At 41.1% G+C, this 17,984-nt stretch overlaps 1 protein-coding gene and 1 long non-coding RNA gene across 5 annotated transcripts in view; one reads left to right on the forward strand and one right to left on the reverse strand.

The window, feature by feature from the left end:
• Positions 1 to 16,968, reverse strand: part of LOC111243040 (uncharacterized) — a 277,350-nt gene extending 260,382 nt beyond the window's left edge. For all 4 annotated transcript variants that reach the window (XR_015319301.1, XR_015319300.1, XM_022788052.2 and 1 more), the window contains exon 1: positions 13,186 to 16,968. Coding sequence is in view for 2 of the 4 variants with exons in the window: in XM_022788052.2 (XP_022643787.1) it covers positions 13,186 to 14,006 (821 nt within the window). In the remaining 2 variants the exon portion in view is untranslated. The remainder of the gene's footprint in view (positions 1 to 13,185) is intronic.
• The window catches only part of LOC111242841 (uncharacterized), a 163,776-nt gene that overhangs the window by 140,998 nt on the left and 4,794 nt on the right, over positions 1 to 17,984 (forward strand). The window lies entirely within an intron of this gene.

Consider the following 17,984-nt stretch of genomic DNA (forward strand, 5'->3'; position numbering starts at 1 on the left):
AAGCAAACAAAAGAATCAACTATTTGCACTTTTTACTCTTTCGGACTGCATTTTGCTTTCGGCTGTGGATATCCACCTCCGCGCCTTAGCTCCTTTCACAAGAAACGACGTATATCTGAATACAGAATAGGGTGGTTACTGGCTTCACTACTACACTCAGCTTTATCGCATTGTACTGTTCTACCTGACGTCGTTATACCCCAAAAATTCTGTGCCCCACCGACGTCTACAAGCAATAGACGACACACCTTTCACTCGAAAGACTCGTACTGACCTGTACAAAACGAATCGGTTGTAATACAATAAAGCTGAAAATAGTTTCATTCATATTATGTAGGGAGCGTCCCCATACCTGGGTGATACCCGCTTGGCTGGCCTCGCAAAGAGAGATGCGCAGTGTCAAACAACATGGCCTTTGCTCCTGCGGCATAATGGTTTATGCAAACTCTGTTCCTGAAGTGCGCGCAGCCTGCCTTTGCAAATTCATGAAAGTTACGTTGCTGTCGGACCCGCACGGTGGTCTCCCCGCACATAACCTTAACTCGGCCGCCGCAGCGTATATTTCCTAGATTGCTTCGTCTGTTATGTTCATCGGTGGGGAGCACATAGAAGCTTGCGTATCCTTCTAGTAACGAGAATAGTAAGATGTGACGGAAAAAAGGGGGAATTTGCTTAGGGGAGATTTATGCATTTAAAATAAAAGGAAATCTTCTACGGTGGGTTATAACTGCTCGTACAGTGACTATGATTTAAAATTGGCATACTAATTGGATCGCTTCTCTGAAGAGCTTAAGCCCAACGCCTAAAATTCACGGCTTCGTAGTTAACTTCCAAAGAACTTAACCAGCCAAACGTCCTCCTCTTTTCTTTGAACTTATCTCTTTTCTTTCATTTTGAGCCCCTATAACTATGCTCGTTTATGGTAGGCAACATATCAGTCTAGCTGTTACATATTGTGTAGTTTTGCTGCATGTGGGCCTCAGATCCTCGTTTGTTATTTTCTTCTGCCAATCCTTATTTCGGCCTCAATTCCTTTTCACTGTAGTGAGACTACTCGCTGGTCCTAGCCAGGATAGCCGAGCTGCAGGACAAAAGACTCCAAGATGACAAGAACGTTGTCAGTTTCAGCTTGCCATAGTATCACTGCCTTTAGACCCGGCAGAACTCACCAGCATTCTGTTGGGTAGAGTTGTAGCCTCTAGTACCGGCGGCCGCAGTGCAATTCTCCGCACGTCTATTCCCAGTAGCTTCAGCTTAGGGCTGGCCTGATTCCATCCGGCCATTATTTACAACACGCACACGCAAGTCGCCAGCCCGTGCCGGCCAGTAGGCGGTCTAAGGTGCAATGGCAATAGTGGAAGGGAGTTCATACGTAGAGCCCATGTGAATGTAGTCTTTCTATATAGAAACGGGTGCGTATAAGAAAAAAAAAACAGCTAGTGTACGGCCAGAGCCAAGGTTTAGTTTAGCCAGTTATGCGAAACGCAGCTGTGGGCTGATGCTAAGCCAGGACAGCTTCTGCTGTGTGCGCTTTCTCATACGAAGACGATAAAGACTATTGGTGAAAGCCGAAAGAAATGAGAAAAAGCGGCCGGGTACGGGCAAGCTACTACATACACATGTATATATGTATACACACGCATGTGTGTAGATCACAGACGCATGCATCTCACGTAGAGATGCATAACGAGTGAAGACGGAAAAGTAGACAACGATCGCTAGAGGTGGGAACGTTTGAGGAAAGGGACGATGCAAGGGTCAGTAAACGAAAGATATGATTTGCCAAAGCGTCGCGATCTTGGTAGGCTCTGTATGTACTATAGCAAAAAGCGACGTGTAAGCAATTGGCCTCACATTGAAAAAAACATGTCGTCCTGTACCTTTATAGGACAGGAAGCATGGCTTATGTTTTAATAATATCACATTGGGCACAGTGTGAGCTAAGGATATCTAAGGCACCTTTGCCCTTTGTCTGTGATTTCAAATCGGGTTCAGCTAAATATATAAAAAGACTTCACAGATTAAGCAGATTCTAACAACAGATTCTTACGTCATTTGTTCAGAAAAACCCGCGGTTTATTAATTATATTTAGCCTGTTTGCTACATTCTGGCTAACAGAATTCTGATGCTTTGAGAAGAGGGAAAATATATGAGCACTTTTTATAGTACTGCAGTAAATAAAGTTATGGTTAAGAGCATTTATGTTTTATTGATACAATATAGATTAGTCACTTATGACTATATGCATTATAGTACATATTTTTCATGCTTTTTCCATGTTTTAACTTTTTATCATTACTTTAAATTTTTCTATAATAACGAGCAACCGGTATTCCTAAGAACGTACCTGGGAAGCTACCTTCTTCAATAAATATTTGTCAATGCAGTAGCTTTTATGGCTAGCTCTGATTCCCGCCATCGACTTATACCCCGTTACGAAGGTAACTAAAAAAAGAAAGCAGGTAACTAGACTATTAGACTTGAAAGCAAATCGATAGGCTTAATGGCATCCATGCATTATGGAGCTTGTTATGAGACCCCGAGTCGGCCTGTATGGCTTATCTGCCATAGAAAGTAACCAAACATTAACGAAAAACATTCGAGTCAACTATGAGCCTATTAGGATTATGTTATTTTTATTACTATTAACAATCATTCTATCTGGTAAATTGTCACAATGCTTATGCTTGCGTTATAACATACGCTCCATTTAAAACGTGTCTAACAGTAGGTAACTAAAGTAATGCTTCATATATCTTACGACAAGAACAGTTCATAGTAGCGGCCAGGCAAATGCCTACGGGTACCTTCGTTATTTTATTGGCATGTAAAGTACGTACTTACTTTTACACCTTCTATTTTCTAGATCTTTCCAGCTTACAGAACTATCGTGAGGCAGGGAACAAATTGATCTGCTCACAGCCGATTGCAAATACGTCTGAGTAATACTCATAAAGATGTATGAGGAGGTTCATCGCTTGGAGTTTTAAAGCCCTTAATATATAGAAACAGGACAAAGTAGTGTACGTTGTTCATTTAGGTGATTGTCTTATTGTTTATATACACAGTTTACTATAAACTTTTCGATTTTGCCATCCACGACACACATCGAAAGGAACGCATTGGTTAATAAGGCGTAACACATACTCTGAAAAAACCGCGTGCATCCATCCCAACAAGAGGAGAAGGTCTTTAGAGGACTGCTGCTCCATTGAGACGATGAGAGCGAACAGCAGGCATTGTTGTTATATATTCTGAAACTAAATTGTTGCCAACCGATAATTAACTCGCTCGTTTGCCCAGTCAGGGCCTGAACAAAGCGGTGACAGTTGAGACCTATAATGTTAGTTTTATTTGCTTAAAACACCCTTCTTGTAAGCAAGTCAGTATCTGAATTTTCGCTGAGCATCATTCGTCATTGTTTCTGGGTTCAGAATTCGCAGAAAATAACAACTCATGACGTTGGAATCGTAATTTCGCAAGAGAAATATGTATGCTGACCTTAAAATCAAATTCATAATGACACCATTAACCCTCGCAACCTGAGGTCCATTGTCAGAGGTTACCGATGTCCTTCCGCAGTAATTCGCGAACAAGATCAGTAGTGAGAGGATTTTAGTACGCGCTGAGGATTTTTTTGAGAAAGTTCAACCCTGAACGATCCGTGTGGCTAGTACGATGATTACTTGTGTACCCGGTCAATGCAAATGAAGACTATAACAACATACGGTTCGTGCATACGAGCCCTAGCAAAGTACGATATAGTATATTATCAAACGTACTGAGTTCTACTACTATAAAATGACGAGCAGGGCCAGATACACGCGGTTGGCTGTATTCAGGTTTGGGAGAAACACATCAGGGGGAGTTTCGATAAGCTTTACGTGGATGTGACCGGTTCCAGATAGCGCAAAGTTCAGTCATTTGAAACGCATTCGAATTTGTCTCGTTTCTTGTTTATTTAGATGACATTGTCTCATAAAGTTTAAAACTATTCGCTGATAATGTGATTCCACTATCTCAAACCGCGTGTCATGCTTATGAGTACTCCACTATCGTTAACTGGTTTACTCCTCTGACCGCGTATACCTCCCGTGATCTTACAGTTTCTGTAGTTCCAAGGAGGTCTAATCAATATCTTCACTTCCCAGAGTCTGGAGGACAGAGAGGACATCGAAGAACTTTACATTTGCATTTTTGCAGGATGGTCTTCACGATTTTCGCGGAACACGGCCTCAAATTGCTGCGGAGCAAGATTTTATCTAATGAGACGCTTGCTAGTCTAATCAACATTATGTAATTGGATTTCGTAGAAATGTCAGTCAATCTTTTAGTAGTCGTCAAATTTGTTCCAGTGCATCAAACTTCCGTTGTCTGCAAATCGCCGTCAGGTAGAAACCCTATTTGGATGAGGATTTTGTAGCTCGTATCAGTCGGATCTTTTTAGCTTGCGTTTTGGAAGAAATAGAATTACCTCTCGTTACCCGTAATGATTCTGCATAAATATTTTTTATTATTGAAGTATGTTAATCGGTGCCAGCGAAAACACGCAGAAAGAGGAAATGCATCCTAAGCTTCAATTTTCTGAGGGAAGCCGTTGACTAAAACTTATAACGACTTATATCGTAGCTAAAGTTGAGTTCTCCAATTCTTTGCGGGTAACTGTTAGTCCGATTTACGATTGTCTTCTTCGAAAAACGTTTAGACGATCCCTGCTGACCTGAGTCTACCTATGCAAAGAGCATTGCTAGGATTGAAATGATCACTTCTGAATTTCGCAAATCAGCCTCAAACATTCCGCTCAGTCATCGTGTCCTCTCTCTAGACAACAAAAATACTCCAAACTGTTTCAGCATCGTCTTGACTTAGGCGGAAAACATTTCAAAAAGCGCACTTCTTTTAGCCGCCGCTGTACAACTCGTACGATGATGGAAAAAAGCTAATTAGAAGAAACGGGATTTAGCCATTTTTAATCATTTACCAGCTATAGGAAAAGGCGTTGATTTGTCGACAATAACATGGGGAAGATATGGTGAATGCAAAAGAACCTTCCGCTGAGGTTCTAACAAGGTAGCTTCAACACCGTTGATGAGAATAGCTGAGCCCTATGCATTGCATTTCTTTTGTAGTAAAATCCCGTTGACTCTATATAGCTTGGCCATATACGAATCCTTGTCGATGGCTTTGTCTTTGACAGGCATTTCTCAGCGACCAAGATCTTTCCAGCCCCACCAGACGCAAACCAATGCTTTCAAGATGCAAATCTTCTGTGACTCTGGATTTACGTACGAGTATTTTCTAGGGCTTAGGATGCCCGGCAAAAAGGATTAAAGTAAGTTTATGTTGAATAACCACAACAAAATGAGGACAACGTATCCCGGTGCTGGCGTAATGAGTGGCGTATCTGTACGTATATCTGAACTTGTGGGACACATGGTAGTCTGGGTTCGAATGCCCATGCATCGTTTCTTACTGGGACCTAGCCGTCTGATAGAATGCCTATCGGTGGTACCAGACGTAAAACTCGAACTGTATAGATCAGTATTATCTATATAGCACGAAGTGTTCGATTAATTCTGATGTCATGATACGGCACTCATAGCTAATGAAATACAGTAAATGAAGGAGTGGATATAATTTGATCTGTTCATTCTGGAGTTGTCCATTTCTTCCTCTGCTTTATATGAACGCCAAGACATCGTTCCTCGTCACCTATTCATCTATAGGAGCTTGCCATTGTGGCTGCTTGTTTCAGACTACTTTTAAGGAGTCTCTTGAGGCGTGGAATATGAATATCTCGGCCTACTCGGTCTTGATTCTGGCAAAGATTCACATAGATACATACGTAAAGTCTCTATCTATAGATTCGTATTTAACTTAGAAATACATAAGATGGTCTAGGTTCAAAGCCTACGTATCAAGCGCGAAAAGGAAGATCTTCAGTGCAAAAAAGAATTAATAAAGTAGACCAGGCGGCCTAGTCAACAACTGCTTTGGGCAACGCCTGAGGAGGGTGTTGCATAACCTATGAAGAGTTCTGTAACAACATCTGAACAAATAAGACCTCATTAAAGGAGCCCCATACCGAAGTAACGCTAACGCGGTTTTCGGTGGGCTTGTTCTCTGACAAGCTAGAAAAAGCGTTTTATCAGGTTGGAGGTACCAGAATTAGTGGATATCAGTGTAGTAAGCTTGTCTCCGCACAATGTACGTTAATGTGTTTTCCTGTTCAGAGGCGGGCGTTGAGACCCAGTTCGCTTCATGCTGGTAGAAACCAACCGTCTGAACTAATGTCAAGGTAAGCAATAGTAACGAGCATAGAATTCTAAACGTGTATAGACGGTGTCAGCTTAGATACTTAATGTTAATTTCACTCCTGTAATAGCTATGTAAATAAACTCATTAGCGTTAGCTATTTAGAGGTTCCTTCCTAGGATTTTTACAGCAAAGCAGAAAACAGACGCACACAGTCGTTTGAAGTTGATGAAGAGTGATATTTTTTTTTACACTGAAAAAGCAAGCCTATAGAACGTAAAAGAAAATTCAGCTGTCATCGAACATTTTCCGAAATGCTATACAGTTATATACGCGATGCTTGAAGGACCCACAATATCCTAAAACTATTGTGCGACAATACAAAGTCGACATATTGGGTCCAACATGACATATGACAATTAGAATTCGCTTATGCCGGAAGGTGACCCTTGGTGCTCAAGGCTCTAAGTCCTTCTGGAAAGCTTTTAAGCTAGAAAAATCAACGTCATTTATAGCAAAAAATATATCAGTAATCAAAAGATTTATAGTACAGCGATATCAATCAGTCAGTACAAACAAAAGGGTTCTGTGGCTTTCAGGATTAACTTTTATAACGCTTGTCTTTCTTTAGGGAAGCCTAAAATTCGCAAATCACCCTTGGCTAAACTAACTGTTGACATGATTTAATCGTTAATTATTTGATATGTATCTTATCTATACAACTCTGTAGTCTCAAATCGATATCGGGATAACATATTGGTTGAACCTTTTTAGCACATAAACATGGCATTAACAAGCATGGAAGAGCACACTTAACAATGGACCTCATTTTTGCATTGTGACATATGCTTTCATCTTATAGTGTCATTTTATGCTGCACTTTATTTAACCGTTTCGGTATTAATTTTATTTTCGGATAGGTCCTGGATTAGAATCCTTTTTTAGTTTCTTATACTCTACTCAACTGTTATATCACCGTATTGTACTCCATCGACTCTCGGCCTTGCTATCAGTCCTGGACGATCTGCCCCGATGTGATTTTGTTTTGCTCTTACGTGGGTTCAGTACAATGTTAAAGTAGACCGTTTCACACATATCTCGACTGGTTGGCCAATACCAAACTATTTGTGAACAGTAGGAATCTTGTTACAAAGTGCGTCATATATATCCCGAAGCCTCCCATCTTCAGAAGAGTTGTTCAAAGGCAAAACAATGGCAAACAGAGGAAGACGTTAGACCAGACGAGTTAGAGCTTCTGCCCTCTTTATGTATGAAGCGCAAATATTGCCTCATCATCATTGCTACAGTGTTTTGCCGGTTCTGGAAGACCTTCTGTGCTGATGCCCTCTACGGCAAGAAGTTACTTCAGAATGGAGGTTGCATTGCATATGAGAGGGCATTGTTTTAAAAAATTCGAAAAAGGATCGAAAAAATTAAAAATTCATGTGCGTTTAGGCTGCAGTGGACAAGTATAGATAGTGGGAAGCCTGTATATATATAGGGTAGATCGTACGGATCAGTTTGCGTTCATCTGGAGATATTCTGCTAGAAGGTTGTATCCGATCTTGACTCGTAACGAATTCTACCTTCAATGAGCATATATTAAGGAGATAGTAATAACTTGCAAGAGATTCTTACCGACACTAGTAAGCATAAAAACAAAGTGAAAAAACAATCGATTTTTTTTTTATACCCTAGTTAATCTACGCATCATCGTTTGTCATGGTCTAGTCACAGGATATTTCACAACTGCAAACCATCGACCCTATTTTATTTTATCGTAAATACTCCGGCTGCAAAACCAAAGGAATGCGGGCTAAGTCTCGTACCCACCCCATAACATATGCCTACTTCAAATTTAGCATCCTGGCTTTAGACTATGCGGTATACGCTAACTGAAGAACAGAATTCGAAATGTTGTTGTTTCACGCAGTGGTGGCTTACCGTATAAACAAATCAGTTATTACACAATGTTTAATTCATCGCAATGACCGACTGGATCAATGACAACAGTAGTGTATATTAGCCCGCAAAAGGTCCCCGGGGGATTGAGGAGGAATCCAAGTTAAAGTTAGAATAAAATACTTAACGTAATGCTTAACTGACGTACGAGAACCAAATGTTAACGGCAAATATCAATTGTAATTGCACTTAAGTAAACTATATTATATCACGAAATGAAAAGCCCTCTTTGAATTTTCGTTACGGACAGACGAAATGCCAGTTGAGGACACTGCCCCTGAACTGCAGGTAGCTCCATTCCCACACCGGTGAAATTTCATTCAGACAATCTGCCTTCCACATATACACAAATATAAGCTTGGCATTTCATTAAAACATATACCCCCACGCATAGATCGTCTCTTGGCATCAACAAAGTAAATGGGCTAACCTTTTGAGTTTTTTACAATCAAAATTATAAGGAATATTGACTTGCTGCCTTATTTGTGTTTATTACAATATTTATAATATTGTACAAAGTAAAACTCACAAGCATAGGTATGTTCGCGACGCGAAAGCTTAGTATCGTTGAAAAACCAATGCCAAAATCAATTTTTTCTACTCGACTTCGTAGCTCTATAAAAACTTAGAAGTTAAGCATCATTGGTACTTTCAAATATAAAGACACCAAAAGTTTTCTGGCAGCTGTAGAAGTCTTTTGTATAAGTTGTTCTATGTGTAGGCTTTGCTTGAAGTATTTTTGTCATTTTTTTTTTGAAGCCTCCTCCAAAGCCAGTTCCTGTGGCCATCTCATAGTAGAATTTTATTTAAGACTCAAATACATGGCCATTGCAATGTCTATAAGTAGGACCCGTTAAATTAGTTAACGGACAGTTTGTCCGTCGGGTGGTTTCTGGTAGCAATCTCTGAGTTTAGACAACAATTCAGCCTGCGATGGGGAGGGATCCTCTATTACTTATGATTGCAGTCCGAACTGCTGTACCACTATTAATCCGTATCATTTTGTGTTCCAAGCCATTGTTCTCATCGGCTTTACCCTTCACCACGGCTCGTATTGGACAAATAGCTAGCATTAACTAACACGGAAGATTCAGGGAGCGGCGGCAATGTAAATTTCTAGAAGAAAAAAATTAATCTTCTACGAGTGGTAAGTGAAAGTTGCGTTGAGATGTTTGCTTTTGCTGTTGTTGTTATGAGAGAGAGGTCGAGATTTTAGCAAAACCATAGACTTATTTCGACAGGAAGACTGAATTGTCTTTCTAACGTTGAGTGAAGCCGAAAGCGAGACTGAACGTGGCACTCGATCGATAAGCCAATATCTCAAGTCATTGTTTGAAGAACCCGTTTTCAATAGCAATGTCAAAAACGATACGGCCGGTACTAGGATAGAGAAAAATCCGATACCAACCATTTCGCCATGGCCAATATTCATGGCGGCGAGAAGAAGAGTTCCACATTGCGAATCATATGGACAGAAGACACTGCAATAGAATTAACCGTGTCTTCTCAATTGATGGTGTTGCTCCTTGATTAGTAAAAAAAAATACTATTCGATTTTTTAGTTTTTATTTTGTCTTTTTACTTCTTGTTGATATATACTCGTTTTACAAGATGTACGTAGAAGCGAATACGAACAATACGGCCTCTATAGAGGTTCTGCTATAGTAATTATAGTTTTGTGGTGTATTCAATAGACCGTTTGCACAAATGGTTTCATCACTTAATGACCGCACAAAAGCCTCAAAATTGATTTTTAAAAAACCATCTCGACTGTTCCACAGCGTCCTCCTCCACTTGAGCGATAAGGCTTTTTGGACAAATAGAACAGCTGAGGCGTGCCAGACTATAGTAATCTGCGATCTTCCAGACAGTTTGCCCGCCATCTCGCAAGCTAGGCAGAGGCCCTTTTAAATCCGACACAGCTGTTTTCTTTTTGGTTATCTGCGTCGATATGTTGCCTCCACCACATTTTATTTATCGAGATTACGTTGTCTACCAGCAACAACCGCAGCAGCAGCAGCTGGTGATTGCCCGGTCAATTGCCACCTTTTTTCTTTCAAAATAAGACCGCGTAGAAGAGAAGGCGCGCTTTGAATTCGTTTGTTTCAATTTTGCTGACTAGTTCAAGGTAAAACTAGACGATACTCGGCCCCAAAGGATTGTTTGCATTTAGGTTAATAAGGACGAACATAAATCAAATGACCTATTTGTTAGTAAGTGGTGGCATTGTACTTATTATGTACATCTAATTTTATTTAATAATATTATTATAATATTATTTTTGAAAAAATTTCGTAATGTTCTTTTAAGATACACGCGATAAGGTTTAAAATTTATCAACAAATTGCTTTGCACTGTATCACATATAAGTCGAATAGATCTAGGAGTCGGGAGGAAGACCTCGTGGTATGATAATTCGAAGTCGATCTTAGGTCGATTTTTATGAAACATAGAGTCGTTCGTTCAGCGGTTCATTAAGGCTATGCTGGCGCCCTCTATCGCTATCTTTTTCAACTATAGTTAGCCAGTTTTAAACAGAAATTGAGTCTTCAGACCGATGGCCGTAATTAATGAAGCACTAACGGTTATCTTCCTAAAAAACGATTAAAACGTACAGGAACGATTGCAGATACGATGTTAAGATTAAAAGGTCAGAGGAAGACCACTTCAATGCTATCGAAAGTGAACCATGTCGCTAGCAGCCTGCACGAACCGAGTCGCACAAGAGATTCTGGCATGCGTTATCCATCAAACAGGTCGAGACATACTAACGAAAGACGATCGACAGCCATCCGGGCACAGGATCAGATAGACAAAACAGTCATACTCTAATAAGAAGAAAGAAATGACACACCCAACATGATAAGAGAAATGTTCTCGTATTTTCCCTTCCAGGGGCATACACACCATTCCTGCGTAAATAACGACATCCGTTAGAAGCTCAAAGTACGTTAGAGGGCGAGGCTGTTTGGATATCGATTTCACAACACCGTCCATTCTATCTTGCTATGCTGTACGTTGTCCGTAGGTTTGGGCACAGATTCAGTAAATACCTGATCATAGTATAGAACAAAAACACTGTTTCAATTAAAATTGTCTGTGTTAGGCAAGAGCTAAGTAATGTACGCTTTCTAAATGAAGTACTTCTTCTAATGAGGTTTTCAGTGTCATACGCATTTGAATGTCGAGGATCTATTAGAACTGCACATCTACTTATGTTTAGCTGTACTAATGCTCCGTAAATTTGTTTCAAACGGAAACTACAACGGATTTTACGTATCAAATCCTCACGTAGCTGAGATGTGAGATCTATGTCTAAACGAAACGCGACCACTCCGCCCTGTACGGTGGTTACGAATGGCGTTAACCGATTTCTAACAGAGGAATATGCGATCTGGCAAACTTATGCCCCTAGAAGTTATTTCTATCTATTGGCGATTCGCCCCTTGACATCGTTTCGCGAGCAGGGTTGCATTTCACTCACCGCGTACGAACAATGAATTATGTTGAAGTATAAAAATTACTTCTAAAAGCGGTTCTAGACCGGATTAATCAACCAGTTACGGTTACAACCATTTAGCTATCGAATACATTTATTATTTTTGGTTTACCCATTTTCGTTCAACAGCTTTAAGCTAAACGCGTAATTAAATTACATGAAGATGTCACATATTTTTGAACAGTCATTCCGAATGTTGCTGCGCTATTTTGAAGGTAACTTTTACGAATCAAGTTGAATAAAAAAGTGCACTAAAGTTCTTTTTGTATAGTAACTATACGTACAACGTTCATTGTACTTTGAATATGTCAAATCTTTTTATATATTTCTAGCTGTATAATTTAACGTGATCTGGGTCACAAGACAAGGGCAAACTCGTTGGGGCATGCTTCATACATGAAGTCAATTATACGTTTCCTGCCGTACGAAAGCACATTTTGTCACCGCAGCATATCTCTTAGTTTAAATGTCTTAAAACGTTTTTTCGGTCAAGTTCAGTTGCGTGCAATAACCTCATCAATCACACATACTATAATATGCATTCTATCGGTGCATGTGTAATGTTTGCCCTTGTTTATAGCTTTCCTCAGCTATTTCTTCTTCAGGAGGAGCCCCTTAGGCTAACCTGATGTTTACCTTTATCTAAAAATCGCTTAAGCCTATCCTTGGTAAATTCGGATATCAAGTGAAACGCATTATTGAGGTAGCGGAAATGTCACTTTTGAACTTGGAAAGTCACCTTTGAGCTGAATTAGCCTTTACAGAGGTAAAGTTTTACACGTCACGAGTTGTTCCGAAAGCGTTTCGACCTGGACGAAAAGCAAATACGAAGGATCGAAGGTTCTTTCCTTTTCAGCCCACATATCTCTATACATATTGGGCTCAACAAATCGATGATAATGGGTTGGTAGGACAAGCAAACAATGTTCCATCTATGGATAACGCTTCTAAAAATTTGAAAAAAAGAACAATAAGCTAAAAGCACAACAGCCATTTTTCATATGTGATCTAATGGATCAAAGGTACTGCGTCACTGGTAACGACGAATCACTATGCCATATTTTGTTTATGGTAATCCTCTATCATTTGCTTTGCTTCTTTTTCTTTTCATAATTAACTAATTAGTTAATTTTCCTTAAAATGTAGCGTTTTATAGTTGTTCCTCCTCGTCATTACAAGGCGTTTAAAAAAAAAAGATGTACGAACACAATTTGAATGATTATAAGCTAATATATACATCACGATGACTAGGTGCAGGTGCTCGTACTAGTAGAAATAAGATTCGTCATATTCATCAAAGTCCGCTGAAACGTGTGGCAAAAGAAGGGTCTTGCGATAAGTTCAAATAGTTGCCGCCTATTATTACATTGCCCAAAAAAATGGTGCAATCAAATAACAGCGTATACATTTTTGGGACATCCTATATTAGCGTATCACGCTTTTATGACCCATTCCGCAAATCACTCACGTGGATGGCATGTTGTTGCATTCGCAGCGAACCTCTTCTTCGGGTTGATCTCCCTGTAGAGCGAGTCCTGTTGGCTGATCCTCGTGATGATGTTCATGATGACATTGGGGTTGTTCCTGCTGGCGCTGATGGTAGTGAATCGTAGACGAGCTATCTCGGAGGTCACCATTGCTTAATAGTGGACATTGACCCTCAACGGGGCTGCCCTCGATAGCCGAATCAATGTGTCGAATATCGTCCTCATTAAAACCCCCCATGTTGCCATCGTTGTCATTTGGTTTGCCGTCACTTGTTATCGAACCTTTTATTGGTCGTTTTGTTAAAGTCGCCGATGATGAAGACGAAGCCAGGTCGCTACCTCCACTGCAAGTCAAGCTCGATGCATCGGTGGCGCCTGATGATGATTTGTAACACGAGTTCTTTCCACCCTTCGGCGGATCATCATCAACTGGTCGAATCTCGTTTAGCTCCTCGTCCCTGAGCGTCATCGATAGTTGTCGACAAGCTAATGCGGTGGACGTAACGGTAGCAGTTCTCCGACCACCGTTGCCGAAATCGCTATCTGCTTTGTGGTTATCAGTGGCCCTGTTCATTAAGTTGCGTTCGCAAGTTACCGATGCTGGTATTATGGAGACAGTTTTCGTCTGGCGGTTTTGATTTTGGTTCTGATTTTTCTGCTTTCGGTTTTCTTGCTTCAAATTTTCGTTGTTTTGATTAACTTTATCTGTCGAAGGCTTATGCTGATGGTTACCTACGTGGACCTCGTGTCCGACGGTATTGCTCGACGTCTCGCCCGGTTCACCATCTCCACTAATAGCCATTCTGCCTCGGCGAAGTATACTTCTACGGGCAATGATTGCGTCACAAAATTCGAACGAAGACTTGAAAACAACAAAATTGCGGTCGTTTCTGTTGTTCGCACCCCGTACTTATCTTCCTTGTTTCGAGTACAACTTATGGATCAAAACAATGACCTAATAAACTTCCATTACACTGCAGGTCTATGTACACTTTGCAAGTTCTTTGCTTCTTTTCTTCCACTTTCTCCCTTTTTGCGCAGTTTTTCACGCTGTCGAGTTTGCGTGGCCAGTGTATCCTCAAAAGTACCGTATCCAAAAGCGGCTGTTGGCGTCCCCACCAGTGAGGTCGTGAATAATAATAGAAGCATTTACATTGCAGGCCGTACGCTCTCGTATGCACCTACGTACGACCAGATTGCGCGGCGAATTTTCGAGCGACACATATCCTACTAGCGAGAGCCAAAACCACTAAATAACTAATAAAAACTAGATTACACGAAAACAACACGGTCACCATGACGTCGACACATCCACAGACAAATGTCTCATTTACCAAGTGATGTCAGTGTATTGGGCTGTCAGTCCTGTGATATCCTCGGGGAGTCCTTTGTTATCCTTTGGCAGTCTTTTGGTATATACAAATTTAGTTGAGTTGCATTGAGAGGATCCTAAGGAACTGTTCTAGCAGCAACGGTTAAGTTGCTGCTAGAACAGTTTCTTGTATGTATATATATATATATATATATATATACAATAAAACCAAAAGTAGTTCTTGTTGGAGTGTTTACTTAAACGTCTATATCAGTTTCATATCCGTCTTGACGGTTAACGCGTATAGCACTCAAAAATGGTCGTCATGCCATTAACAGCCTAACCGCTAGCTGATCTCGTTGCAGAAGGTAATTATACGTTCATCTTTAAAGCAACTACTTCTACTCAATGCCACTGTGTACTAGTAATTATATGATTTTATCTATTATTTGCAGTATATAGGTATGCGCTAGCAAAGGACGACAGCAGAACGTTCTAGATCTCGTTTCCATCGTCACAACACCATAACAACACAAAATCATTTGGTTCCTATAGCGACCATATAGTTTAATGGGTGTCTCTGATTTAGCTATATTAAATCATGGCACAGAGCTGTGTGAGATCGAACTCCTCTGCTTGAAGCACTCCGAACAAACAACGAGCTCTGGATTGCTCAAGGAGTCAGAGTCTTGAGTTTTGCCTCTGCCGCTCAAGCGTCGTAAGCACTAGATTTCGATTTGGCGCAGTACGCCAGGCGGTTCGTATGCGTACGCGATCGCATACATCAAAGAGATATAAAGATCTCACTGTTTATTGAACCGCAGAGCAAAGATTTCAACGGCAGCAGCACGCTACGCCCCACTGCGGTTGCTAGTAAGCGGCCTCCTAATACCGAAATCTTGTGTGAGCCGGTGGTTAGCACAGCGGCGCGGACCGACTCAACAAGTCGCTGCGTGAAGGGACCACGCTCGGGGCCTAACTGCAGGATGCTACCCTCTCCACTACCCTTCCCATAACAGTCTCCGGTGCCTGTTTAAGCCTGAACAGGGTGTGAGGCCTTGCTCCAAAGCCCGATACTCCTACACCGCATTCCCAGTGCTCCATTTGCCCCCAACTTCGGGGGAATCCCCTTGTTTTCCACCAGGGGGCAAAACTAGAACAAGCAAAAAGGTACGTAGGGCCTTCAACATCTGCAACCAACATCACTGCTACAATACAGAACGCTACTAAGTCGGATTAGTCAAACGCAACCAGGCTGAATAATTGTTCAACCGCTTTGTCGCAGTACCTTTGACGTTTCGTTTATCGCGAAGTATTTATTACGGAAGTCACTTTATAGATCTCTAATAGGTGAGACCCGCTTCAAATTATTCTTCCTGTGACAACTTCCTACAGTAGCCTTCTGGAGGGTCTGCCTCGATACCCATCCCAAAATCGGCTACGGCCGGGGACCACCTAACTGTTCTCTTCACCTGTACCAGTAACGCTGTATTGATCTGCTGTCTCATCATTGACCCATCACTTAGGGAGAGAGAGAGCGAGCGTGAGAGAGATGCGTATTTTTTTTACATGTAATAGGTTTGCCTGCAGAGTTTTCTCAGTACGGTTACGAGTCACGCATGCCCTGATGGCGGCCAAGGGCCCCAGCGTTGTGTCCGTCCAAGTTCCTTCTTGCTCTTCTCTCCTCTCTACTTTCTTAGTCTCCTATCTCTGCAGTCCTAACTAGAGGTCCGCTGTAGATTTCGGCCTCAATCAGCGACGGCGTCCCCAATCCAAGCCGGCTCACTGCAGCATCTCCCTCTTAAGAAGTCATGGTGCGAGGGCACCAGCGAAACTGCTGCAGGGCTTGCCTCGTACATCGGTGGCGATTTACATAAAGGGAAAGTTGACTGGAATCCGAAAAGCAAGAGTGGTTGGCTTTTGAAGTTCCAATGTGATCTGATGTCTGTGGCAGTTTTCGACTTTTCAGCTGGCCAAAATCGCTAGCTCTTTATGTTTGTACTTTCTCTGTGAAATAAGTTCAAAATAGAATGAAAAGTAAAAATGGTTCAGAGTGTAGTTTGATCACGTATGTCTAGGCATCGTGAAACTGTTCAAGGACCGCGGCCTTTGGCCTATCCAGATATGCCATGTACATGACAGTGGTATCGGACTTACTTTCATGCTGGCCATTTGATTTTAGGCAGTCTGGTTCATTGGTATAACATCGAACCGAGGCATGAACAACATGGAACAAAATTATTCGGTGTTCGGTATTGCTAAGGAGCATGCGTCATTACGAACGCGGCTAGGCGTACATTTTGCCGTCGGAGTTCGTATTGCAAATAACGTAAACGGATGATAAATGGCGGCGAGAGTAGAGAGTAAAAATGGCTTCACCGTTAAGAAGACGGTAAGTTTACAGTCAACCACAAGCCGTGTGGCAATGGCTAACGGCAGTAGCATTGAACGTCCGATTCCTTTGGTCACCGAACGTTCACGCTGTCTTGCCGCCTGCACATAGATCTAAATAACTGACGAGCTTACGACACAAGGCGACCATTTTGATTGTACTTCGGTTGCGCGTGGTAAGTGAGGTACATAGATCATTCTAGTCTTGTCGTGCGCTAGCCACGCAGATGAACGCGCCTGTTGCATATACTCGGAGTTATTCGACTGCAAAAAACAATCCAATAATATGAAAAAACTTCCAAAAATATATCCACATATCAATTGTGACTATTTAACATTTCGAAACAAATTCATCGTATTGAAAAAACGTACGTTAAAATTAAATAAAAATCGCCGTGAAGTCTAGCTGCGGATATGATAGAAGTGCGTAGTTTATAGCCATATCGATGCTATAATATCTAAACTGAATCATCTATAGACCGCCTGAAAAAATACGATCGTACATTTGGGGGTCGAAAAGGGATAAGCGTACCTCAAAATTGTTCCTGGAAGCATCATATATGTTCCAATATAATATTGCCGTAGAAGCTTGAAGGGCTGGTGGTGTTACGTGCGTGTTCCTCAAAGCTACATTGTCGGTGTATATAATTGTTTTGATAAAATATGCTTCTGACTAAAAAATTGCGAGTTATTATTTATTTTTTAAAAACGACAATACAATAAATAGAGGGAGCAAACTATTTTTAAAATCGTCTTGATTTGAGCTTTCGATCAGACGAAAATTTGCGATTGTGGTCTCAAGACCGCCACGAATAAACGCGTTATCATAAGTAGTTCATTCTAATAAGGAAAAACACCTAGTTACAGTTGTATCGGTAACTCGCATAGATAGAGATGAGCTAATACGACAATGATAGATTAACTAAGTTCCTGTAAAATTTAACAGGCAAGCAAATACGTTACGTAATGACTTTCCCTGCTAACTACTCACGATCTTATTTTTTCGGTTGTTTTCGTTTGACGATAGAAAACACTTCGGATTTGGCCAGTTCAGTTGATTATCAAACATACATTTGG

Source organism: Varroa destructor, unplaced genomic scaffold (genome assembly GCF_002443255.2).
Source record: "Varroa destructor unplaced genomic scaffold, Vdes_3.0 BEIS01000001.1, whole genome shotgun sequence".
NCBI classification, from domain to species: Eukaryota; Metazoa; Arthropoda; class Arachnida; order Mesostigmata; family Varroidae; genus Varroa; species Varroa destructor.